General features: G+C 46.0%; 1 protein-coding gene across 6 annotated transcripts; it reads left to right on the plus strand.

The window, feature by feature from the left end:
* Positions 1 to 555: 555 nt before the first annotated feature.
* On the plus strand, positions 556 to 3,709 carry LOC142557024 (uncharacterized). 6 transcript variants are annotated; one of them, XM_075668562.1, is made up of 4 exons: positions 556 to 718; positions 1,873 to 1,907; positions 2,708 to 2,782; positions 2,851 to 3,709. In XM_075668562.1, the coding sequence occupies exons 1-4, from the start codon at positions 556 to 558 to the stop codon at positions 2,899 to 2,901; spliced, it is 324 nt and encodes a 107-aa protein (XP_075524677.1). In that variant the 3' UTR covers positions 2,902 to 3,709. The 6 variants fall into 6 exon arrangements, 2 of the variants coding, with proteins under 2 accessions (XP_075524677.1, XP_075524678.1); XM_075668563.1 differs by having other exon boundaries at positions 2,855 to 3,709; XR_012822698.1 differs by adding an exon at positions 850 to 1,099 and having other exon boundaries at positions 631 to 718; positions 1,873 to 2,782.
* The last annotated feature ends 22,499 nt before the right edge of the window (positions 3,710 to 26,208 follow it).

Below are 26,208 nucleotides of genomic sequence, written 5' to 3' on the forward strand. Positions count from 1 at the left end.
CGCGCAGTGGCGTTCACTGTACGTATTCAGTAAAGAGATAGCGTCTGTAAACGATTGTGCTCTTTCAGTTTTCCCAATATTATTATTTAGACAGTAAAAAGCTTCTCCCGTTTCGAAAGTACTTACAGAAATGTCCGGAAGAGCTCGCGCGTGGTGTTTTCAGTGAGCGCTGACAGCGAAACCTGCGAGGAGCGCGCCACGTGATCCCTCATACTACGCCAGCGAGCCGCTTCCGATAGATGGCGACTCCGTAACTCCTCGCCGCCAATAGTTGCGTTGATAGAGCCATAGAGTTAGTAGAACAACTCTAGAGGAAAAGCTGGGCCGGAAAAGTGGGAACCTCTAGGGCGCCGCCCTGTTGCTACTGGTCAATGTGGCCAGCGCAATTACTATTGAAAGAGCTGAAAGCAAGTACAGGTCACCTTATGCTTTCTCATCTAAAAACGCATACCTGATGGCCTTATGAAGGTGGTACGTTAATATTAAGTTTACAGAAAGCGATCGCTAAGTCCGCGACTTATGTAAATCACGATGTACGCATTCTTGCAATAAAGGATGACGCGAATTTCGGTTTCGAATCTGTTTTTTGGATGCGTAGTAGTTTCGTACAGTTTAGGTTTGACATGCGATCGCGCGTCGACATCGGACGCTATGGCACACACACTCGTGCCTTGTGTGCCACCGAAGCCCCGAAGTGCTCTGGCATATACCTTCACATGTAAGTAAACAAATGTATCTCCTTGTTGAGAATATCACGCGAGTACGCAACTCTTGTGGTGCATCACAATCGTTTGAGAAGCGTCACAGTAGAGCATTTTTCTGCATGCGGAGCGGTGTTTTTATTTGCAGGTTTCCCTTCAGTAGGAAATTGCTGGACAGGCGGACCAGCGCACCGGAATTGTACTGGCGAAGCCGCAAGCAACTCAAAGAATCTGTTTAATTGTTGCACTTTGAACAATCATGCTTCTACAAAGGCCACGGCAGACAAACAGCCTGATGCCGAGTATTTCTGTGCCACGAAGTAATCAAGAGGCGAGTGCCTAATGCGGACGAAATCGAGTGCATCGAGACTTAGAACGGCAGAAAGCTCAGCTACTTGGTAAGGATTCATTATGCAAAACAGAGGTGAGGCGTGCAGACAGGACACAAGAGTAGAGAAGTGGGCGGCGCTCGTGTTGTTTGCTTGTAAATACTCTACTCTTGTGTCCTGTCTGCACGCCTCACCTCCGTTTTGCATAACGAGTGCATCAACCCACATATTAATAGCGTAGGCGTTTTATTAACTGTGCAATATTTTCAACACTTCCTTGCATGCCATTTCATATGGAATATCTTTTCTGGTCACAAATTTGTGCAGCGAATCTATTTGCATGATTGACTCCGGGCCTGCGGGAACGTTCACTTGCACTTGATGCTGAGTCTTTTACATGTATCCATAAACTGAAGATATGCACATCAGATCCCTGCGAGCATTTTCCAAATTCAATTATTTTAGACAACAGGCACATATGCAATACTGACATAATCCCGAGTACCACTAAGCAGCTGGGACACATTTTTGTTGACCATACTCGCAGGTGAAATAGGTAGATCATGTGGACAGCTCCAGCTCATTCTCCTTAAATCAGTGTGTACAAGGGGTATGCAAAGATAATTTTTTTCTCGCGCACCGATTATTTTGCTGTATAAGCAAGAGAACCCACCATGTTAGTGTAACGTATCTTGCACATCACACTAATATGCGCTTTAATTTACCAAGTGAGATGAGTTACTTTTATGGCTCATTCAGTCATATCACACTGCAAGCTGCATTCATCAATCTTCAATTGGATTTTGCAAATGTTTAATGAAACATGTTTCCTTTTTATGCAGATATGCAATGGCAAGCCCTTCCGTGTGTTCCAAAGGTAAAATTTAAGCTCTAAATTAAAGAAGACATTTTTAGTCAGAAACAAGCAAAAATGGTGAATGCAGAGTATCGAAGCCCAAGGTACAGAAATTATGAGAAGTGTCGAATGATTTTAAGGAAAGAGTCATATTTGAAAATGCAAGACTCTTTAGTGGAGGTCAAGTAAGTCAATATAGGTAGAATACTCTGCAAAATTATGCGAGTGAGGGGATGTCAAACAATGGGTCAGGAAATGCGTTGTTTTTCTGCAAAACAAAAGCTGATTGCCATTACATAAGTCATTTTAGCATCATGAGACTGGTGCTTGATAAATTCAGAAATAAACCAAAAAACAAGACAAGCAAAAATAAAAAACTATTTAATGATGCTCTCTCCACAGTGGGATAAATAAAAACAAACACATCACATCTAATGTGGACATATTAGACGTCTTGTGAAACACTAAAGGAAAAATTCAGTTTCGAGCTATGGAACTTGCCGCATAGTTGTGGGGGGCCTTGCACTAATAGTGATAGTTACCACTGCATTTAGAAATTGAAAGCATTCGTGCAGACAAGGATGATTCTTTATATTTTTGGCTACCACTTCAAATGCCTCCACCAAGTGTTACAATGCTGCACGCAGCCATACTAAGGATCTCGCAGCAACACCTGCAGGTAAAAAGCAGAAGCAGTCAAAGTCCTGGTGTGTACTGGACACTATGTTTGAAAATTTTTGGGCAAGAAGAGTGCAAGAAGCAGACATAACTGCATTGATTTCAATAATTTCCCATTTGAATGGCCTTTTCTTTTTGCTTAGACAATGCCTACGCCTAGTCACAGCAGCTCCCTCATACAGACTCCGCAAGCCAAGAGGCCGTGGAGGCAAATGCAGGTAAGAGGCAAGAAGCAATAGCACTGGTATCGACATTCATCTAATTTCTTTCTTTTTCTTTCGTTTAGGCAGCCAGCACACCTCGAACAGCCACCTTGACTGCGGGTGTGTCACCCTAGTCGCCATGGAAACATTTGAGGGAAAGCGGCAGGCAACGTGAACAGCCACTTCTCCATGTAAACGATACCCTTTCTCTTGGATGACTCCTTCGCCACGCCAGCACACCTGTGCACAAAGATGCCGTGGAGGCACGTGCAGGTCAGAGGCAAGAAGCAGTGGCACTGGTGTCGACATTCACCCAATTTCTTTTTCTTACACTGAGGCAGCCAGCACACCTCGAACAGCCACCTTGACTGCGGGTGTGTCAGTAGATTCCTGTTGTACATATGCTCATAATAAACTTCAGTAAACTTGAACTTGATAATAAACTTGAAGGCAAATGGGACATTGATGCATTGCATTTTTGAACATTTATTGTACACATACAATATATGTTACACTTTGCAGTGCTACAGAGCGTATTTTGAAGCTTCCCCCTATATTTTGCACCTTTAATTACGTATGTGTTGTGTGGCCCTCAATGCAGTTCATGTTGTAGCAGCTGCTTTGTCTGTGTATCGCACATTGGCTTAAGCTCGTGATATCCACATACTTCTCTCACATATACAAAATAAAGTTCTATGTAGTCCTCAGTGTTACAACAAAAAATGAAAGTAAACAATCCAATCGTGGAATTGTGTTTAATACAGTGATTCCTATGACAGTTACTGACAAGTTGACAACTTGAACTGGTCAATTGGTCCATAGCCTCCTCTATTTTTCAAAAATAAAGGAGGCTATGGATCCGTCATGGCAAGGAATTGTATGTATACATAAAAAGAGGGGGGTATGTGTGTGTGTGTGTTTGTAGTAGGGGGTATAGGATTAGGGCGGTACGAAAAAATGTACCAACACCGTCCTCTAGACCCATTGCGTTAAGGTACCGTAACAAAGCGTGTTATGCATAAAGTTCACACAACCAACTCTGATATTACTGCACACGCCAGGCGACGCGAGCTACATTTGTCATGACGCATTCGCGACTGTACCGGATGCCCTCCATATTATTCTCCATATTATTATCGTCGCGACGATAGATCGCGAAAGCGGCTTTTGCAACATACCGCGCCCGTGCGAAGAGAATTACGGAACGCCAACGAGGAATCTGACCACAGCTTCGAGCTCGTAACCTCGTCGAGTGACACTCCTGCAACAGGCGTGACCGCTGAAAACCGCATACCACCGGAAACTTCAACAGGATCATCCCTCGGTTGCATAACTGCCACCTGTACGGCCAACATGGACCACACCCGCACCGTCCCGCAACATAGAATAAAGAACCAACTTATAAAGCCCAAACACACGGCTGCACGCACACATCACGACAGTACAAGCGAGACGCCATGCTGCTACACTGCTACTGTTGCCGGATTAAAACTGACTACTGTCACCAAGTCTAGCAAGCGTCTCAGGAGCTGGCAACCTCGGCGCGTAGCAACATGGCGGCGCTCTTGCGGTTCCCGATTTCAATGCATGGGCCCTATGGGTAGCTTGTCCTCTAGAGTCAGTATAGTAACTCTATGGATAGAGCATGTGAAACTCCTTGTAGCGTAATCAGAGCCACAAGTGGAGCGCGTAGAAACCGATTCTTGATATATTTCTTACGCACGTTTTGAAGCGCGTGCATTCGCCGTTCCAAATCTGGCGCCACATTGATGGCATCATAGAATAAAGAACCAACTGATAGCATGCTGCGACTTGCAGCCCGCAAAGGGAACTTGCAAATATAAATGTGCAAAAAGAGCAAGTCAAACATAAATTTATGCTGGTAGAAAAACATAGCTGTGCGTTAAAGTCGTCTCAAAGTGAAAATATGAATGCATGAGAAAAGATTGGACAGATTTATTCAGGCACAGCGTCGGTAGCGCAGGTGGCGCCACATGCAACGGTGCCCACGGTGCTGCTTCGCGCTTTCCTTGCCGATTTTGAATCTTTCGGCAGCAGGGGTAGTGGTTCGTTTGTGCTGTTCGCTTGCTTAAAGTGATGCCGGTTTTCGTGTGGAGAACATCGGATCGTGTTTGCAAGAACGGCAGCAACAACACCGTGTTATTCCGGTACGGTAAGTGATTTTATTATACGATTGAAGGGTTCCTAATTTGCTGTAATTGCACGATTTGAACGGCACGAAGCTCAGTTAACGTTTCGGATTGTCGCATTTGTGCAGTTATCGACGGAGCTTCCTCCTTTCAGGTTGCAAGTCTATTTAGGTTTGCTAGCAGCGCTTTTTTTTCTTTTGCCTCTGAAATTTCTTGCTTTGAGGCTATGACAGGAGGTGCGTTATTCCGTTACCGGCTCGATATGCGGTGGCGATATGTTTTTGCTGAATACGTTTAATTTATTAAAGAGAATTTGTTTAGGTAAAGTACCCTAACCGTCAGTCGAACTTCATTCTATATTTACTGGATGGTTTATGCACCGCACTAACCCATGTGACGGTCAAAACATCTGTATCGTTCGCAGTGTTGTCACAGAGTTGTACGAAGTTATTCTACTGTGCTTTGTTCCGAACATACTGTATGAATCTTGTTTTTTTTTAACGCGATAGCGTTAAGGAGCTCGTGTCGCAGAAAAGCCGGTGTCGTCGTCCGCGGCGTTGGCCGTGAGCGATAAATCACGGCAGGCACTTCATAAATAAAAAGCAACTTCCAAGATGGGCTGGGTGGGAATCGAACCAGGGTCTCCGGAGTGTGAGACGGAGACGTTACCACTGAGCCACGAGTTCGATGCTTCAAAGCGGTACAAAAGCGTCTCTAGTGAACGCGGTGTTGCCTTAGAAACGAGCTGTTTCTAAGGCTCAGGCGTGCGTCGCTTGCTCAGGCGCACATTTCGTTGTCGCGCCGAACGCTGCGTTGCTCGACGCTCACCGCGTCCGATGCGGGGCGCGTAGTCGCTGCGCCGTAGCCCATTGTCTTACACCCCTTGGCGGGTCGACGGGAACGCTGTCGCGTTCCACTCTTGAAGGCGAAGCTTAAGCGTCCTCCAATTTTCTTTTGAGCACCTGTATCCACTTTGAGGTCGCATATGAAATTATGTGTAAGCTATCAGTGTTCATAAGTCATTCTACCTCTCTCACGGCAAGATCGAGGTGAACCTTGGTTGAAGCCATTCACAGCTGTCATATTGAATGTGACTTTGAAGTAATGTAGGATTAATTAGACTGCAGAGAGAAAGCAATGACAACAAATTTGAAACCAGAACCAATGTTTAAACAAGGTGCATTCTGTTTTTGTTGAATAGTGAGCCATCATATCTGAACTGTTTCATTGACGCATAAGCCAGCGCGCCTTAAGGCTGCTTATAGCTTCATCATCATCATCATAATCAGCCTGGTTATGCCCACTGCAGGGCAAAGGCCTCTCCCATACTTCTCCAACTACCCCGGTGATGTGCTAATTGTGGCCATGTTGTCCCTGAAAACTTCTTAATTTCATCCGCCCACCTAACTTTCTGCCGCCCTCTGCTACGCTTTCCTTCCCTTGGAATCCATTCCGTAACTCTTAATGACCATCGGTTATCTTCCCTCCTCATTACGTGTCCTGCCCATGTCCATTTCTTTTTCTTGATTTCAACTAAGATATCATTAACTCGCGTTTGTTCCCTCACCCAATCTGCTCTTTTCTTATCCCTTAACGTTACACCTATCATTCTTCTTTCCATAGCTCGTTGCGCCGTCCTCAATTTGAGTAGAGCCCTTTTCGTAAGCCTCCAGGTTTCTGCCCCGTAGGTGAGTACTGGTAAGACACAGCTATCATACACTTTTCTCTTGAGGGATAATGGCAACCTGCTGTTCATGATCTGAGAATGCCTGCCAAACGCACCCCATCCCATTCTTATTCTTCTGATTATTTCAGTCTCATGATCCGGATCCGCAGTCACTACCTGTCCTAAGTAGATGTCCCTTACCACTTCCAATGCCTCACTACCTATTGAAAACTGCTGTTCCCTTCTGAGACCGTTAAACATTACTTTAGTTTTCTGCAGATTAATTTTTAGACCCACCCTTCAGCTTTGCCTCTCTAAGTCAGTGAGCATGCATTGCAGTTGGTCCCCTGAGTTACTAAGCAAGGCAATATCATCAGCGAATCGCAAGTTACTAAGGTATTCTCCATTAACTCTTATCCCCAATTCTTCCCAATCCAGGTCTCTGAATACCTCCTGTAAACACGCTGTGAATAGCATCGGAGATATCGTATCTCCCTGCCTAACGCCTTTCTTTATTGGGATTTTGTTGCTTTCTTTATGGAGGACTACGGTGGCTGTGGAGCCGCTATAGATGTCTTTCACTATTTTTACATACGGCTCGTCTACACCCTGATTCCGCAATGCCTCCATGACTGCTGAGGTTTCGACTGAATCATACGCTTTCTCGTAATCAATGAAAGCTATATATAAAGGTTTGTTATATTCCGCACATTTTTCTATCACCTGATTGATAGTGTGAATATGGTCTATTGTTGAGTAGTCTTTACGGAATCCTGCCTGGTCCTTTGGTTGACGGAAGTCTAAGGTGTTACTGATTCTATTTGGAATTACCTTAGTAAATACTTTGTAGGCAACGGGCAGTAAACTGATCGGTCTATAATTTTTCAGGTCTTTGGCGTCCCCTTTCTTATAGATTAGGATTATGTTAGCGTTTTTCCAAGATTCCGGTACGCTCTAAGTCATGAGGCATTTCGTATACAGGGTGGCCAGTTTCTCTAGAACTATCTGCCCACCATCCCTCAACAAATCTGCTGTTACCTGATCCTGCCCAGCTGCCTTCCCCCTTTGCATAGCTCCCAAGGCTTTCTTTACTTCTTCCGGTGTTACCTGTGGGATTTCAAATTCCTCTAGACTATTCTCTCTTTCATTATCGTCGTGGGTGCCACTGGTACTGTATAAATCTCTATAGAAGTCCTCAGCCACTTGAACTGTCTCATCCATATTAGTAATGATATTGCCTGCTTTGTCGTTTAACGCATACATTTGATTCTTGCCAATTCCTAGTTTCTTCTTCACTGCTTTTAGGCTTCCTCCGTTCCTGAGAGCATGTTCAATTCTATCCATATTATACTTCCTTATGTCAGCTGTCTTACGCTTGTTGATTAACTTCGAAAGTTCTGCCAGTTCTATTCTAGCTGTAGGGTTAGAGGCTTTCATACATTGGCGTTTCTTGATCAGATCTTTCGTCTTCTGCGATAGCTTACTGGTATCCTGTCTAACGGAGTTACCACCGACTTCTATGGCACACTCCTTGATGATGCCCAGAAGATTGTCGTTCATTGCTTCAACACTAAGGTCCTCTTCCTGAGTCAAAGCCGAATACCTGTTCTGTAGCTTGATCTGGAATTCCTCTATTTTCCCTCTTACCGCTAACTCATTGATCGGCTTCTTATGTACCAGTTTCTTCCGTTCCCTCCTCAGGTCTAGGCTAATTAGAGTTCTTACCATCCTGTGGTCACTGCAGCGCACCTTGCTGAGCACGTCCACATCTTGTATGATGCCTGGGTTAGCGCAGAGTATGAAGTCTATTTCATTTCTAGTCTCGTCGTTCGGGCTCCTCCACGTCCACTTTCGGCTATCTCGCTTGCGGAAGAAGGTATTCATTATCCGCATATTATTCTGTTCCGCAAACTCTACTAATAACTCTCCCCTGCTATTCCTAGTGCCTATGCCATATTCCCCCACTGCCTTGTCTCCAGCCTGCTTCTTGCCTACCTTGGCATTGAAGTCGCCCATCAGTATACTGTATTTTGTTTTGACTTTACCCATCGCTGGTTCCACCTCTTCATAGAAGCTTTCGACTTCCTGGTCATCATGACTGGATGTAGGGGCGTAGACCTGTACAACCTTCATTTTGTACCTCTTATTAAGTTTTACAACAAGACCTGCCACCCTCTCGTTAATGCTTATAGCTTATAGCTTAAGTGCTATTATTTTGCTATTCTAATTTAAGTAGTGGTTTCTGCTACCGGCTTAAGCTAATCAATGTTATCTGAATTTAAGAGACTGCTAGGAACGATCCAACGTGAGCTAATATGCGGTCACACTCTATCAAGTCAACACAGTGGTAGACGGGCTGACAAAACTACTGCTTAAGCGTCATCTGCGACTCAAAGATAAAGGTGATGTATTTTATAACCTTAATTACATAGATTTCGTACTGTGTTTTCTGGCATATATGAAAGTGAGCTATACTTGAATTAATTGGTGGGGAACCTCTGGCTTTTCAATTTAGTGGTAAATACAAATCTGAGCTCTAGCTTGCCAAATTGCGATGTTTAAAGCTGTCAGCTTCAGGAAAGGGAGTATTACGTTGTGCTGTTTGTCAGTAAGCAAAATGGTCTTTCCCTTTTGAAATTTACCATATGCAGTGTGAATTTCACATCAAAGCCATGATTATCAAGTTGTTTTCATTGTTGGTGCAGGCGAGAGCGTGCTTCGTTATTTTAGGACTATACCACAAAGCGAACATTGTTTAACTGCGCGAACAAACGAACCACAAGGACAGCATGGGACATGGACATGCTGTCTTTGTGGTTCGTTTGTTCGCGCAGTTAAACAATGTTCGCTAATATCTAACAACTCGCCCAACAACAAGTTCTTTTAAACAATATACCACAATGTTTTTGTCTCGTTTTTATACAAAGAATGGGTGGCTGTCAACACAGTAATTATGCTATGGAGCCTCGTGTACTTGTTTAATAATACATAAATATTATTAGTCCAAAAACAAGAAAGGGGCTGACAGATGGAATAGCACACTGTGGTATAAAGTTCGTAAACAGGGATAAGGTGCCTCAGAAAGCCTGGCCAACGTTTCGATAGGAGGACCTATCTTCGTCAAAGGCGGCCTCGTCATCCTCGGCGTGTTAGTTTTAAAGGGTTAGTGCAGTGACGTCACGTTCGGGTGTTGTCGCTGGCGGCTGGTTTTAAAGAGAGAGACTACCAGAGGAAGCAAGCGCTGTCGTCCGACGTCTGTGAGGTTCGTTCCCAAGACGAGGGGACAAGAGCGTGAAAGTGGGCACGCGGGGAGAAGAGAAAAGAAACAAAAGCAGAAAAAAAGAGGGAAAAGGGAAAAAAAAGAAAGGGGGAAGCCAGGGCGGCACCAAGACCGAAAAAAAACAAGGGGGAGAGAAAAAGAACAAGAAAGACAAAAACAAAATTTTAAGAAAGACGGAGGCTAGGGAGCGTGTTGGGGATGCGCTAAGTATGGACAGCTGGGCTAGTTGGTTATGATTAGCATTATGAAACATAGTTCCAGCGCACATTTGGACACGGACGAGGAGAGAAAGACAACACGAACGCCAGACTTCAACTGAATTTTATTCATGGAAAACAGGGCTTTTATGTACACAGGGGGAGGGGGTGGGGGACTGCTAGTGCGCAGGACCACTCAAAAATGTTTCCTTGGTCTAGGCAAAGGTCATCAGAGGTGTCAAAACAAAAATAAAAAGAAAAACTTTTACCTCTCTTTTTTACATCACTCAGTACAATCTTGTTCATCTCCCGCCCTACCTAGCTGATTCGACACACCCGTTTGCCCTGAGATAATCAATTTCTTTTGTCCCGAGTGCAACAGAGGGAGCACTGACACAGTAATCTTTTTCATTGTAGATACAAAACGCTTCAAATATTTCCCGGTGTTTCTGATTGCTATATTTGCGCAACACGCGTGTTCGTTCGAAAAACGCCTTGCATGCTGGCTTGTGCGAGCAACGGCGAATCTGGTCGGCTAAATGACCAGCGCCACTTAGTGATGTAGCATTCTGCGATGCTCTGAACTTGGATGCGAGAGGTTAGGATGCATTCAGGGGGAGTCGTTGGCGGCATGTTTTTGTGGCATTAGAAGGGCCGGTCAGGCGGTCAGTGTGCGAGTAACACAAAAGACAAAAAAAAAACAAAAAAACACGCACACACAGAGAAAAAAAACACGAATTGAAACAGTGACTTGAGTAGCATAGCAGCAATACGTCGAGTAATTTTGAAATAGTTAAGATGGCGACGAGGAGTCTGCGGTGCAATGTGTGGGGTGACTGAAAGGCAGCGGCACGGTCTTTCAAGGGGCATTGCCCCAGTCGCTCAACGTAGGTGTCGTTACGGCGGCGTCCAGAAATGGCGATACTCTGGGTTGAGGCGCCGAAAAGGGCATATTGACTTCGGAATGTGTTGATGAGGGGGTTTCAAAGAATAGATTTAAAAAAAAAAGAAAAGAAGGGAAAAGAGGAGGGGAGGGGGGACCGAAGCCGGAATAACAAACAGGAGGGTGACGCGCGTAGAAGCGGGTGGGGGCAAGTGTACATGGCAGAAGGGGGTCGTACAGTTGGTATAGACGTAAAAACCTGAAAGAGTACATTAAATTGTGTAGTAGGCAGGAAAAAATTGTTCGAAATGGAAGAGTAGATGAGGTTAAGAATTAAGGTTAGCTGTTGGCCTAATGTGTTTTGTGTCTTGGTTGATGATGTGAGAATTTCAGATTTAAGTTACCGCTTTTAAGGATTCTAGGTTGCCGCGTGCCAAATTAATTCCTGTCGGGTGTAGGCAATTAAACTTGTGTATGAGGAATGATTCCGTATACTTCCTTTCGCAAAGGGAACGGAAATTTGTTTGTAGTATATAGAGCCTTGCTTTGTCAAATATATGACCATGTTCATTAAAGCCGCTGGCTACTGCTTTGGGTAAATTGTGTTTTGTGTCCGCGCGGTGACCGTTGATTCTTGTATTAATTTGTTGTCCAGTCTCACCTATGTATTGTTTGCTACAAGCGGTGCATTCTAGACAGTAGACTACGTTGCTTGATGTGCAGGTGAAAGCCGAAGTTACCTTGTGTGCGTAATTCGACGCTGTGCTTTTTACTGTAGTAGTAGATTGAATATGTTTGCATGTAGCGCACCTGGGGTGGCCACAGGGATTGGTTCCCAACTTCCTCTTTGTCTGTAGTTTGGCGTGCACAAGAACATCTTTAAAATTAGTGTCGCGTCTGTAGTCTACTCTGGGGGGGGGGGGGTCGGGAAAAACTTTCTTAAGTTTCTGGTTGCTGGTGAGAATTGGGAAGTATTTACTAAGGATGTTATTCACGTTTGGGAGTGCGTTTGAGAATTTAGTAGTAAGAAGAGGCGTTGTTGTTCTTGTGATCCAAGGGCGGGGCTTGACGACCTCGGCTCGATCAAGTTTGGTTGCAGCGATGTAGGCTGTTTGAAGGTCACTGTTCGGGTGTTTCCTGTTTGATAGGGTTTCTTTAAGGCGATCGAGTCTTTTTATGCAGTCTTGGTTTTCAACGCAAAAGCGACGAAGTCGTGTGGCTTGGCCTTTAAAGATGCCTTGTTTGCAATGTCTGGGATGGTGGCTGGTATATTCTAGGTACTGTTGTTTGTCGAAAGGTTTCCTATACAGCGTTGTCTTTAGCTCATGTTTGGGTTGGCGTCTGACACCACGTGGCGACAGGTCATTCACCCGACCTTTCCTGAACAAGAGCCCACGTGCACCGGAGGAGTCATTCACCCGACCTTCCCTGCACCGGAGCCCACGTGCACCGGAGGGATCGTTCACCCGACCGGATTCGTCGCTGAGAGGATCGACCTCTCCTACCCGTGTTTGGTATTGCAGGAGGAGGGGCCCTCTCTCCGTGCCTGTCACGTGTCATCGATGGAAGCAAGATCCCGCCCACACTTGTAGAGAGCTATTTAAGGGGCTCCGAAATGTACTTTGATATACTTCAGACTTAATACTTCATACTTCATGCTTTTCTTATTTTCTTTCAACTACCTTTGAGTAAACATTGCAAGTTTCGCACTAGCAAATCGTCTCGCCCCTGCTTGGTCGCCATGATCTACCGGATGCCTGCAACCCGCCGACAACGCCACGCTACCCAACAAGCAATGTCCGTCGAGCTTCGGTAGGCAGGCGCCGCTACTTCTCGGCAGCAGTGCGGTACGCTACCCTGGAGTATGCAACAAACTGGCTGGCAGCGATTGGGATACGGAATACTGGAGACCCCAACTTGGACGGCAACTACGAGATCGTAGCCTCTTCGTCCTGGCAACAACGTTCGGAAAGAAGGTGTCCGGATCACGACTTCATATGGTGAGTGCACGGCTTTTCTTTACTGAGATATCACTTGGCTTTTACGTATTTTTGGAAAGTACATTGCAGTGATTTTTCTTTAAACCGTTGACGGAAGTTTGAGTACGTCAAGGTTGTATAGAGTGAAGGTTTAACAGCACTAAGGGCAGCCATGAACTTGAAGGAACTAAAGAAGCCGGAATTGTTGAGCTTGGCCAAAGAGTTGGGCCTCCAAATTGCCGAATCAAAGAGAAAGCCGGAGATCATTGAGGCCATCGAAGCGACCGGGGCAGATGACGAGGAACTGACGGAATGCCTCGAGAGCATTAAAGAAAAAGAAGAAGAGCGTAAGCGCCTTGAGGAAAAAGAAGAGCGTAAGCGCCTAGAGGAAAAAGAAGAGCGCGACCGTGTTGCACGCGACGCACTCGAAATGAAGCGCCTAGAGATTGAGCTTCTGAAAGCACAAAATAGCGAAAGACCTAGTACAGAGGCACGTGAAAGCGAGCGCAGAATGACAGACTTGATGGCACCCTACGCAGTAAGAGGGGACATAGGTCTTTTTCTGGTGCAGTTTGAGGGCATGTGTGAGAAGGCAAAATTCGCGAGAAACACGTGGCCGCAACGCTTGCTTACGTTACTGCCACGGGAGGTAGCTGATATTATCGCCCGCATGGGGAAAGAAGAAGCAGAGGACTTCGATGAAGTCAAAGCAAATCTGCTTAAAAAGTATAGATTATCAGCTGAAGCTTTCAGGCGAAAGTTCAGGGAAGTCGAGAAGACCAAAAGTGAGTCATATTCAGATTTCGCATACACCTTGGAGGTAAACCTGAAGGAATAGCTCAGAGAAGAGGGTGCACTCGGCGATGCCGAAAAGACAATGCAGTGCGTTGCCTTAGAACAGTTCTACCGCCGGCTGCCAGTAAACATCAAGCATTGGGTTCAGGATAGGCCAGGCGTAGACACTATCACGAGGGCGGCCAATCTCACTGAGGAGTACGTAACCCGCCGTGCGTTCGAAGGCAGCGAAGCTCCTAAGAAGGAGTAGACAAAATACAGACCCGACAAGCCAGAGCGTTGGGCGAAGTCGAATCAGTATAAAGCACAGGAAAGGTCAGATTCAGTGAAAAGTAGTGACGAGAACAGCAAGGAAAGGGAGGAGTCACCCGAACAGAGGGCAGAAAGGCAAAAGAAAAGGGCTTTCGAGGCCAAGAAACCAATAGTTTGCTACAACTGCCAGCAAACGGGGCATATCTCCGTGGGATGGAAAAATCCCAAACTAGTGTTGATGTCACTAACTAGTAACGAGGAAAACCTGAAATTGCTAGAACCATACATTCGAGACCTCGTGGTAAACGGCAAACCGTGTAGGGTGCTTGGCGACTCGGCAGCCACAATGGACGTAGTGCATCCGTCGTACGTAGAGGAAGGCCAGTTCACGGGAGAATGTGCTTGGATAAGGCAAGCCGTGGAAACCTCCAGTGTTTGTCTCCCTGTGGCCAAGATTCGTATCGAAGGACCTTTTGGAGTGCTTGACACTGAAGCTGCCGTCTCGGCACATCTCCCGCCTCAGTATCCATATTTGTTTTCTAACAAATCTGAGGATTTGCTACGACGCAGGGGAATCGGGTTTAGTGAAGGGATATTGCAAGCCTTAACTCGTTCCAAGGCACGGGAGCTCGCGGCCAAGGCAGTGTGCGAGTGTCCAGTAATGGAGGAAACAGGTTTGAAGGAGGATTCGTCCACCAGTACCGAACCGGACGGCCCTATAGGGGATGATGCGGAAGGTACGCCAGCTAATGAAGGAGTCAGGAAAGCAGCAGAGCCTGAAATGTCTCGCGAGACAGAATGCAGGCAAAGGTTATTGAATATAAGCCCTGCCACATTGATTGCTGAGCAGGAAAAAGATTCCACCCTGCGTAACCTAAGGCCTGACGCTAAAGAAGGTGTAGCCAAACAGAACGTGAAGTTCCTAAAGAAGGCAGGCGTCCTCTATAGAAAGTACACCAGTCGAAAAGGTGTGCAATTCGACCAACTCGTGGTACCGCGTCCCTATCGTGAGCAGCTCCTGCACCTGGTTCAGGGGGGCTTTTGGACAGGGCATCTGGGCATTCGTAAAACAAAGGACCGCTTATTGCAGGAATTTTACTGGCCCGGCTGCTTTCGAGAAATAGAAGCATTTGTAAGAAGCTGCGACACATGTCAACGCATAGGCAAGCCCGGAGATAAGGCTAAAGCGCCAATGAAACTTGTTCCCATTATCACGGAGCCATTTCGCCGGCTCATAATAGACACAGTGGGACCACTTCCTGCGACGCAGTCTGGCTATCGACATATTCTTACTGCACTATGCCCCGCAACGAAATTTCCCGAGGCAGTGCCTCTCAAGGAACTAAGCTCGGCGGAGATCGTCAACGCGCTTTTATCTATCTTCGCGCGAGTAGGGTTTCCCGCAGAAATCCAGTCAGATCAAGGATCCGTCTTTACGAGCGCACTGACCTCGACGTTTCTGGAAAGGTGCGGTATTAAAATTATCCATAGCTCAGTGTACCACCCGCAGTCAAACGCGGTAGAGAAAGTCCACTCGGTCATGAAACGGCTTTTGCGAGCCCTTTGTTATGAGCACAAAGCCGATTGGGAGAGTTGCTTGCCTGCAGCAATGTTCGCGCTTCGAACTGCACCGCACGAATCAACAGGGTTTTCACCTTCATAGCTCGTTTACGGGCGCTGCCTTCGCTCCCCTCTCCGCGTTGTTCGAGAAGCCTGGGAAGGCCGGGCAGACGATCCTTCGGTTGTGGCATACGTGCTAGAGCTTTTGGACCGTCTGCACGCTTCTCAGGAATTAGCGGGGCAGGAAATGCGTAAGGCACAAAGCAAGGCTAAGCGTTACTATGACAGGACGGCTCGCACGCGACGCTTTGAAGTGGGGGAAAAGGTAATGATCCTCAAACCCTCGTTGAAAAACAAACTAGAGGTTCAATGGGAAGGACCGGTTGACATAATTCGGAAATTATCTGAAACAAACTACGTAATCACGGTACCGGGAAAACGAAGGACACCACAAGTGTACCATAGCAATCTACTTAAACCCTACAGGCAGAGGGAAGCCATTGTGAACATGTCCCTTAACCAACCTGAGGAAATGCCTGTCGACTTTCCAGAGTTACCAGCAGTGACGGAGACAAAAGACATTGACGAGACCATTGATAAGTTAGTGGAACAGGTGGAGTTGAATCCCATTCAGAGGGCCGAACTGAGGGAACTCGTGTTTGAATTTAAAGACGTATTTTCAGACACACCGGGCAGGACGACTGCGATCGTTCACGATATCGAGTTAACCTCGTCGGACCCTGTTCGTGACGTCACTGCACGTGACGTCACTGCACTAACCCTTTAAAACTAACACGCCGAGGATGACGATCGAGGCCGCCTTTGAAGAAGATAGGTCCTCCTATCGAAACGTTGGCCAGCCTTTCTGAGGCACCTTATCCCTGTTTACGAACTTTATACCACAGTGTGCTATTCCATCTGTCAGCCCCTTTCTTGTTTTTGGACTTCTATGCCAGCTGACGATGACGGAACAGGGTAAGTGCCCCTTGTTATCATTTTCCCATGTAGCAGTCCTTGGAGACAGTCAGTACAGATACCTGAAGGAACATTTTCCACCAGGCCCACACTCGCCATACATAAGACACCTCAGCGGGGCACAAACATCAGATATTCTACCGCTAGTTTGTGAGACGCCAGTTGACACCACACACTTTATTATCAATGTAGGCACAAACAACCTAAGAACACAAAGCGCCGCGGACACGATAGAGTCTATGAGCGACGCAATAAGAACCATTCAAGCCGCTCGCCCAAACGCACATATAACCATAACGACTGTCGCTCCCCGCCTACAAAACAAACACCGCCCACTAATCTACCAAACTAATGCACTCATGAAACACAATGAGGAGATTAACAAGCTCAACTCATTAATTTTCAACTTAGAACACGTCCATAAGAATGTTGACACCATGCACCACGCAGAAATACACGAAGCACCGCACGAATACCTAGCTTGGGACGGCTTCCACTTGAACCGCAGTGGAATAAAGCTAGTTTCCCAACACATCAAGTCCTTTATTAAGGACAAGTACAGAAAAACTCTTTTAAATTCCACCTCAAATACCACCCCCACCAACTCTGCGGAGCGTGCCACCGCGAACAACACAACTGCGACAGTCACTTCGAGAACACAGGGAACACAGACAGTGGAATGTGAAGCAAGCCACTGCACAAGTGAAACAGTCACCTCAAGAACAGTTGGAACACAGACAGCGGAATGTGCAAAGAACCGCAAGGCACACACTACACGAAAAATGACATCAACCACAGTGCAAACAGACACAACTGCAACAGACGACAGAAAACCCACCACCGAAGTCTTCACACAGACCCCCCACACGCCTGCCTGCCCACACACAAAGTCAAACAGACACCGAGATCGAATTAAGCCAGGCATATGATAATAAACCGGCCGAACAGAAAAACACCCCACGCAAATCTGCCCGCAAAAAGACAAGTAAATGAGAGACAGCGCAAATCAAGAGCTCTTCACTGCCAAGAAGCACCGAATTCCTACAGGCTAGAAAACTTACCACAAAACATGTGAGCTACACCTCCCATCTGAAAACCTACACAATCTGCACAGAGAAAAATATAATTCCTCAAGGTCTAACACTGAAGGCTGTACCAGCTCTAGGAACACTCCCACCACACCATCGTGCAAACTGGCAAACAACATTGCACAATGCTTCACTTTCACTTTTCAATATCCTCAAGGAACACTGCGAAGAGCAAATCGAAACTTTCAGCCCCAGACTTCGGAACATAACCCTGACACCAGATGAGAAGAGAGATTTAGAACATTACGAAGAAAAAAAGTCTAGAAAATTAGTTCGAAACAAAGGAAAAAAGCAAATTTTAATAGAAAAGCAACCTTCCAGCCAAACACCCACCACACGCCGACCAGAGGGACCTCGAGTTTAGAAGTACCGAACCGGAAGGAAACTTCCACAGAACTAAACCGCTCCAATGTTATAGACATTTCAAAAACATTAAGTCAAAAAGAAATAGACGTACTCAGCAAGGGCCTAAACTTTTGCCCCACGAACAACACAATGAATGAATTCGAGCTTCACAAGGACCTCTCAGAATTCTCCCGACGGTTGCGTATCCGACACTTTTTTCGCAGACACACCAGACACCGGGACGACACCACTCAGACCCCAATCCACTTGGACTCCCGAACCAGAACAAGCCATAGAACTTGACATATACCTTAAAACTGTCACTAAAGAAATTATAAGCCAATCCAAGACATCAAAGCCACCTAAAAACATAACTGCGTCGGAGAGTCATATCATTTCAAATCTCAGTTGCCGGAATGACATTGTTATTAAGGAAGCAGATAAGGGTGGAAGTATAGTTATTTGGCCAGTAGAAAAATACAAGCACGAGGCTTACAGACAACTAAACAACCCAGAACACTACCGCAAACTAGATAACGATCCGACATTGGTCCTACACAGTGACAATTACCAACAGGCTGAAATCACTTTTGGCTGATGAATTGATAACACCGTCAGAATACAAATTTCTTAAACCAAGCAACAAAACTGCGTTTTTACCTCCTTCCAAAAATTCATAAAATTCTATCCGCTGAACTATAGACTGCTATTATCCCAGGCCGACCGATAGTATCAAACAACAACACCCCGACAGAGAGCATCTCCACATTCCTTAACCACTACCTTGGTGACTTGCCAAAATCACTTCCGTCATTTGTACAAGATACGCCCCACCTCCTGAGAATTATAGAGGACATTAATACTAAAGGCACACTACCCCACAACACAATTCTCGCAACACTAGACGTCACGGCGCTGTACACCAACATTCCAATCCCTGATGGTTTATCTTCGATAAAACAAACGCTGTCTAAACACAATGCACAACACTCTACTGAAGTCTACTTGTCTCTCCTTGAATTACTTCTAACACATAACTACTTCGAAACTGAGGAGAGCTACTACCTACAGATACATGGTACAAGCATGGGTACGCCTTTTGCACCAACCTACGCGAACATATTTATGGGGATTCTAGAAACAGATTTCCTATCGCGCTGCACTACCAAGCCCCACACATACCTACGATACATAGACGACATACTCATAATCTGGGGACATGGTCAAGACAGTCTAGATAAATATGTAGCATTTCTAAACTCTGTTCACCCAACCATAAAATTCACATCAGAATCCTCAACTGAGCGCATAAACTTTCTGGACACAACAATATACATTGACAATGGTGAGCTAAAGACAACGCTTTACAGGATACCTTTCGACAAACAACAGTACCTAGAATATGCCAGCCACCATCCCAGACATTGCAAACAAGGCATCTTTAAAGGCCAAGCCACACGACTTCGTCGCTTTTGCGTTGAAAACCAAGACTGCATAGAAAGACTCGATCACCTTAAAGAAACCCTATCAAACAGGAACCACCCAAACAGTGACCTTCAAACAGCCTACATCGCTGCAACTAAACTTGATCGAGCCGAGGTCCTCAAGCCCCGCCCGAGGATCACAAGAACCACAACGCCTCTTCTTACTACTAAATTCTCAAACGCACTCCCAAACGTGAATAACATCCTTAGTAAATACTACCCAATTCTCACCAGCAACCAGAAACTTAAGAAGGTTTTTCCCGACACACCCCCCCCCCCCCAGAGTAGACTACAGACGCAACACTAATTTTAAAAATGTTCTTGTGCACGCCAAACTACAGACAAAGAGGAAGTTGGGAACCAATCCCTGTGACCACCCCAGGTGCGCTACATGCAAACATATTCAATCTACTACTACAGTAAAAAGCACAGCGTCGAATTACGCACACAAGGTAACTTCGGCTTTCACCTGCACATCAAGCAACGTAGTCTACTGTCTAGAATGCGCCGCTTGTAGCAAACAATACATAGGTGAGACTGGACAACAAATTAATACAAGAATCAACGGTCACCGCGCGCACACAAAACACAATTTACCCAAAGCAGTAGCCAGCCACTTTAATGAACATGGTCATATATTTGACAAAAAAGGCTCTATATACTACAAACAAATTTCCGTTCCCCTCGCGAAAGGAAGTATACGGAATCATACCTCATATACAAGTTTAATTGCCTACATCCGACAGGAATTAATTTGGCCCGCGGCAACCTAGAGTCCTTAAAAGCGGTAACTTAAATCTGAAACTCTCATATCATCAACCAAGACACAAAACACATTAGGCCACCAGCTAACCTTAATTCTTAACCTCACCTACTCTTCCATTTCGAACAATTTTTTCCTGTCTCCTACTCAATTTAATGTACTCTTTCAGGTTTTTACGTCTATACCAACTGTACGACCCCCTTCTGCCATGTACACTTGCCCCCACCCGCTTCTACGCGCGTCACCCTCCTGTTTGTTATTCCGGCTTCGGTCCCCCCTCCCCTTCTCTTTTCCCTTCCTTTCTTTTTTTTTCTTAAATCTATTCTTTGAAACCCCCTCATCAACACAATCCGAAGTGAATATGCCCTTTTCGGCGCCTCAACCCAGAATATCGCCATTTCTGGATGCCGCCGTAACGACACCTACGTTGAGCGACTGGGGCAATGCTTCTTGAAAGACCATGCCGCTGCCTTTCAGTCACCCTAAAGCCCCTGCATCTACGCGCCACCCCCGCTTTCTAGTCGGCGGAAACGTGTATGGAGGGGCTTTAGTCCCCTCGTCTTGGGAACGAACCTCACAGACGTCGGATGACAGCGCTTGTTTCCTCTGGTAGGCTCTCTCTTTAAAACCAGCCGCTAGCGACAACACCCGCACGTGACGTCACTGCACTAACCCTTTAAAACTAACACGCCGAGGATGACGAGGCCGCCTTTGACGAAGATAGGTCCTCCTATCGAAACGTTGGCCAGCCTTTCTGAGGCACCTTATCCCTGTTTACGAACTTTATACCACAGAAATATTATTAGTTAGAATGTTACCCTTTCGTGTGATAGATCAAAACATGCGCTAATTGTAGTGTGGCTTTTGCACGCAAAACAGAAGTCTGTTCATGTCACCAATTCTCGATGTGGCAATCTCACGGTACACAACTGACGCATACATACACACTATGACCATGCTGCGAAAACAGAGATCATTCAGCCCTCGACCGTATAACGGCCGGCGAGAGTTCTCCTGCATTTTATATCACCATCAACTACTACATCGAGCCAACTGTCTCGTGCTTGAGTTGTTTGTGACATGGCATGAATTCCCACTATGGTTTCGGTGATGTGAATAGTTTCCTGCTTCACGTCCAAAATAATTGGAAACGTTGGTTGCGCTTTTTAGACAACCACAAGGAAGGGAGACAGGACAGGCGCAAAGCGCAACCAACGTTTCCAATTACTATGAACCAACTTGCCCAACAACGCATTCTGCTAAACGTCCAAAATAGTGCTGCACTAGGAGTACATTTTAAGCTAGCTGCATAAAACGTGATGCAATAATAATTAGTGGTACATGCTCAATAAATTGAGGCTCCATGTCATTGTTGTGGCGTCGGCAGCCACCTAGAAAAGCACAAAGGTGGGGCACAATATTTTTGTATCAGTATTCCCTGGAGAAGCTTCTGTTAGGTGCGTCGATTGATTTTAAAGTAAAGTAATAATTTTGATTCACAGTTCGTTTTACAGTGTTGATGCCGTGTGTTAACTCGTGCAGAATACTAAAAACCATTGAGCCCGTCAGTCCTTGTGTAAGAACCTGCACCTTTCCCGGAGGCGGCACAACGATCAGGAAGCTCCGTATCTGTGATCTTGACAACCAACCTTCTGCATGGTAGTACCGGTTGTTAGTAGCAGACTGCAACAAAGTATTACAGGGTGAAAATCATGCCTTTTCGGATAACAGCAATGGCGGGCCTCCTAATAAAAAAATTACCGGCCATTCCAGTGCGTGAAGATGGTCGAACAGCGAAGCTGTGTTATTTAACCCGAGTGTTACACCATGCAAGTCAAACTTCGCAAGCAGTCTGTATTGTAAAACTTTTCACCATTCTTTCACCTCATTTTCGCTTTTGCACGCGCCGCGTGGTGAGCATGCTTTAGGTTGCTTGGATTGGTTTAACGATTGGCGTCTTTGTGTTTCTTAATGCGGTAACACGCACGTTCGGCTACGACGGAGAGAACGACGATAGTGACGGTATGCTCGCAGGCCGCCGTTAAAGGGCAACTCCGGCGACTTTTCGATGTCAATGGATGTCGACGAAATTCGTTCGGTGCGTTTCTCTGCACACTCCCGTCATGTCCTCAAAAGATCAGGTTTGAGAGTCGCACAGATTTTTTTTAGAAATGAGTTTAATAACTTTCCTCGAACACCCTACCTTACCTGCCCGTGTACTTAGACGTAGGTGCACGTTAAGGAACTCCAGGTGGTCGATATTTCCGGAGTCCTCCACTACGGCGTGCCTCGTAATCAGAAAGCACGTAAAGGCAGGTAAAGCCTCACAATTTTTAGAAGGGGTAAAACACCTAAAATAGCAAGCAGCACGTATAAAATCAGTGGTTTGGACTACCCTTGGTCTTCATGTTGCAGCACGATATTCTAGCCATAGCGCGTGAGTGCTGGCTCTTGTGACGGCGGGTCGAATGCGAACAGCGATTCGTGGCTATCGAATTCGTCAGAATCATACCTGCCAATATTTGACATGTTTGAAGAGCTCGTGCAGCTGACATTGTCAGCCGGCGCGGTAACGATTCAGCTATAGTGTACTGTACTTCTAAGAATGACATACATTCAAACGCATTTCGCAAGTACCTTTAGCAGCCTACCACTGATAAGGCAGAAGGATTCGCGCCGGCCCTGTGCAACTCAAGGATCGGACTAAGTCCGGCCGGTCGGGTATGTTATGCCGATTTTTAACGCGATAGCGTTAAGGAGCTCGTGTCGCAGAAAAGCCGGTGTCGTCGGCGTCCGCGGCGTTGGCCGTGAGCGATAAATCACGGCAGGCACTTCATAAATAAAAAGCAACTTCTAAGATGGGCTGGGTGGGAATCGAACCAGGGTCTCCGGAGTGTGAGACGGAGACGTTACCACTGAGCCACGAGTTCGATACTTCAAAGCGGTACAAAACCGCCTCTAGTGAACGCGGTGTTGCCTTAGAAACGAACTGTTTCTAAGGGGGCTCAGGCGTGCGTCGCTTGCTCAGACGCACATTTCGTTGTCGCGCCGAACGCTGCGTTGCTCGACGCTCACCGCGTCCGATGCGGGGCGCGTAGTCGCTGCGCCGTAGCCCATTGTCTTACACCCCTTGGCGGGTCGACGGGAACGCTGTCGCGTTCCACTCTTGAAGGCGAAGCTTAAGCGTCCTCCAATTTTTTTTTATTATTAGATGACGCTGGCATCATCGGTGTTTTAAGGCCGACGTGAAGCGAAATTATCAGTACGCGTTCGAGACGGCATTGGTTGCGACGTGTCTCGCTGCGCCTGTTCGAAAAAAAAAAAAAAAGGTTACGCTCACTGCTGCACTGTTCTAGCTCAAATTTGGAGTCTACTTCATTTAGCATAATATGTTGCACAGTTAATTGCCTGGTTTCTAAGCAAAAAGTGCCAATTTGCCCGCACTTATGGGAATGCGAGCAGCTGCCGCGACGGCTCAAGCGTAAACTTGTTTCGCCGCCTGCCGGCAGCTGCCGAAAGCAGTTCAGGAAGGGCTGCCGCGTGTTGTCCGCTCCTCCGTTCCATCCATTCCTTTAAATATAGTCTATGACTGATGAATCAAAGCCGACACACTTAAAGGTTAGATTTAGTGTGAAATACGGACTAACGGCTGGCACATGACACGAAGAGGCCAAATTCACCACTGAAATCAATCGTCACAGCGCATACATAGACGAGGGACAAAAAAGGACTACCAAGACAATGTCCAATGACAAAGACATTGTCCCGGCCTCGTCTATGTATGCGCTGTAAGTGACGATTGATACCATGGAATACCAACTATAGCCCGTACCCAAACCTTGCTTCACCAGTGAAGTCGATGCAATTAACGTCGTACTGAACTCGAGAGAAATCTGCAGCTAAATAAAAGCAAAATCATCGCATTTGGCAGGAAATCCCATATTATGTATGGCCGCCCATCTGCCGTATTCACCCGATACTAATGGCGAGGTCTTGCTTTTGTCAAGAAAATTGTTCCAAAATTCGCCCGCCGCAACCGGATACGAAACTGAAACGCTCTCGAAGCGTTGTCAACAGCCTACCGTCAGTGCATCACGAGACGGTGTGTTTCCGTTTGGGGATGGCGTGCGCAGGGACGCTCCAGGGGCTAGCGCCAGTTTTATTCCGAAGTATAGATGTTGGATATTCTCGAACTCGTGAAGTGAATCGTTGAAGCGTGGGCCACAACTCCGGTCGTAAACTTCGAGATATCGTCGCAAAAAGTGCGGAATGTTGGACGCAGTGGACAGCGCACGGACGACGCCGTGTTGTGCGTCGACGTTCAAGTATGACTGAGTGTCGACGAGGCAGTTATGTGAATAAATTTCCATCCCGTGGAGGTAACGTATGCACGTTTCATTTTTCCATTTAACGATTGCAAGAAACCGAGGCATCTTACATCTTTGATATCGAAGTTAAGTGCGCGATATATTTTGGCCACATTATTTTCTTGTCTTGAACTCACGTAATATGGCTAAGTACGGCATATCCTTAAAAAGTCGGAAAGGGCGTAATTCATGCGTTCGTCCTGAACTAACCTGTAGAGCCGTAACTTGAAGGATAACGATAGCTTAAGGAAGCTGCAGACCGGATAGTAAAACGAGAAAATTACACGGCCTTGTGTAGAACAAATAACCATTGGTATATGATGAAGATGTCAGCATGAAAACGACACATTTAGCGAAGAACAACAGTGTTTCGTCTTCGTGCTGCTTTATTTATCTTAGTGTAGCATAAAAGGTCGGAAATAAATTTGCAGGTGTAGGGGGAGACCTTGATTATCAAGTAGGCTGATGATGGGCATAATTATTTCTAGAAATAGGACTCTAACTTGTCAAATGGAATGTCGGCACTTGTATTTTGCCGTAAGCGCTGGCAAACAGTCTACATTTTAAGCCTATACATATTTTGCTGCAATTGCACCTGTAGCAGTAGTGTAATAGCTGCGGGTTGGAACGCTGGGCTAGCATTAATTCAAAAATTTAGGTATAGTATGTATTAACAAGGCTTGTTGCTGGGCTAGATGCAATATTTCTTTTGACCTATTGACCTTAATCTTGCAAAGTGTGCATTTGTAGACCATTTGCTAAGCATTGAGTGGCATTGAGTGTGCATTGAGTGTAAGCATAGGTAGCGAGGCACTGGAAGTGGTAAGGGAATACATCTACTTAGGGCAGGTAGTGACCACGGATCCGGATCATGAGACTGAAATAACCAGAAGAATAAGAATGGGCTGGGGTGCGTTTGGCAGGCATTCTCTAATAATGAACAGCAGGTTGCCACTATCCCTCAAAAGGAAAGTGTATAACAGCTGTGTGTTACCAGTACTCACATATGGGGAAGAAACCTGGAGGCTTACGAAAAGGGTTCTGCTGAAATTGAGGACGACGCAACGAGCTATGGAAAGAAGAATGATGGGTGTAACGTTAAGGGATAAGAAAAGAGCACATTGGGTGAGGCAACAAACGCGGGTAAATGACATCTTAGTTGAAATCAAGAAAAAGAAATGGGCATGGGCCGGACATGTAATGAGGAGGGAAGATATCCGATGGTCATTAAGGGTTACGGACTGGATTCCAAGGGAAGGGAAGCATAGCAGGGGGCCGCAGAAAGTTAGGTGGGCGGATGAGATTAAGATGTTTGCAGGGACAACATGGCCACAATTAGTACATGACCGGGGTAGTTGGAGAAGTATGGGAGAGGCCTTTGCCCTGCAGTGGGCGTAACTAGGCTGATGATGATGATGAGTGTCGTGCCTCCTCTTTGTAGTTCTTTTTTCTCAGATCTCTGCTACTGCGAGCATCTATCATTTTCATTAATGTCTGCAGTTTACGAATGTGCATTGCAGGACTGTATTATTTGTTTTTCCGTCGACTTCTCTTTCTTCATTTAGTTTTTCTTATAGTTTTTGCCCTTTCATTCTCTCTAACTTCTGTACACGGCTGTATTCACGAGAAGCCTGGTGTCAGAATTATTCAACACTGC

The sequence above is a fragment of the Dermacentor variabilis genome, chromosome 9, assembly GCF_050947875.1.
Source record: "Dermacentor variabilis isolate Ectoservices chromosome 9, ASM5094787v1, whole genome shotgun sequence".
NCBI lineage: Eukaryota > Metazoa > Arthropoda > Arachnida > Ixodida > Ixodidae > Dermacentor > Dermacentor variabilis.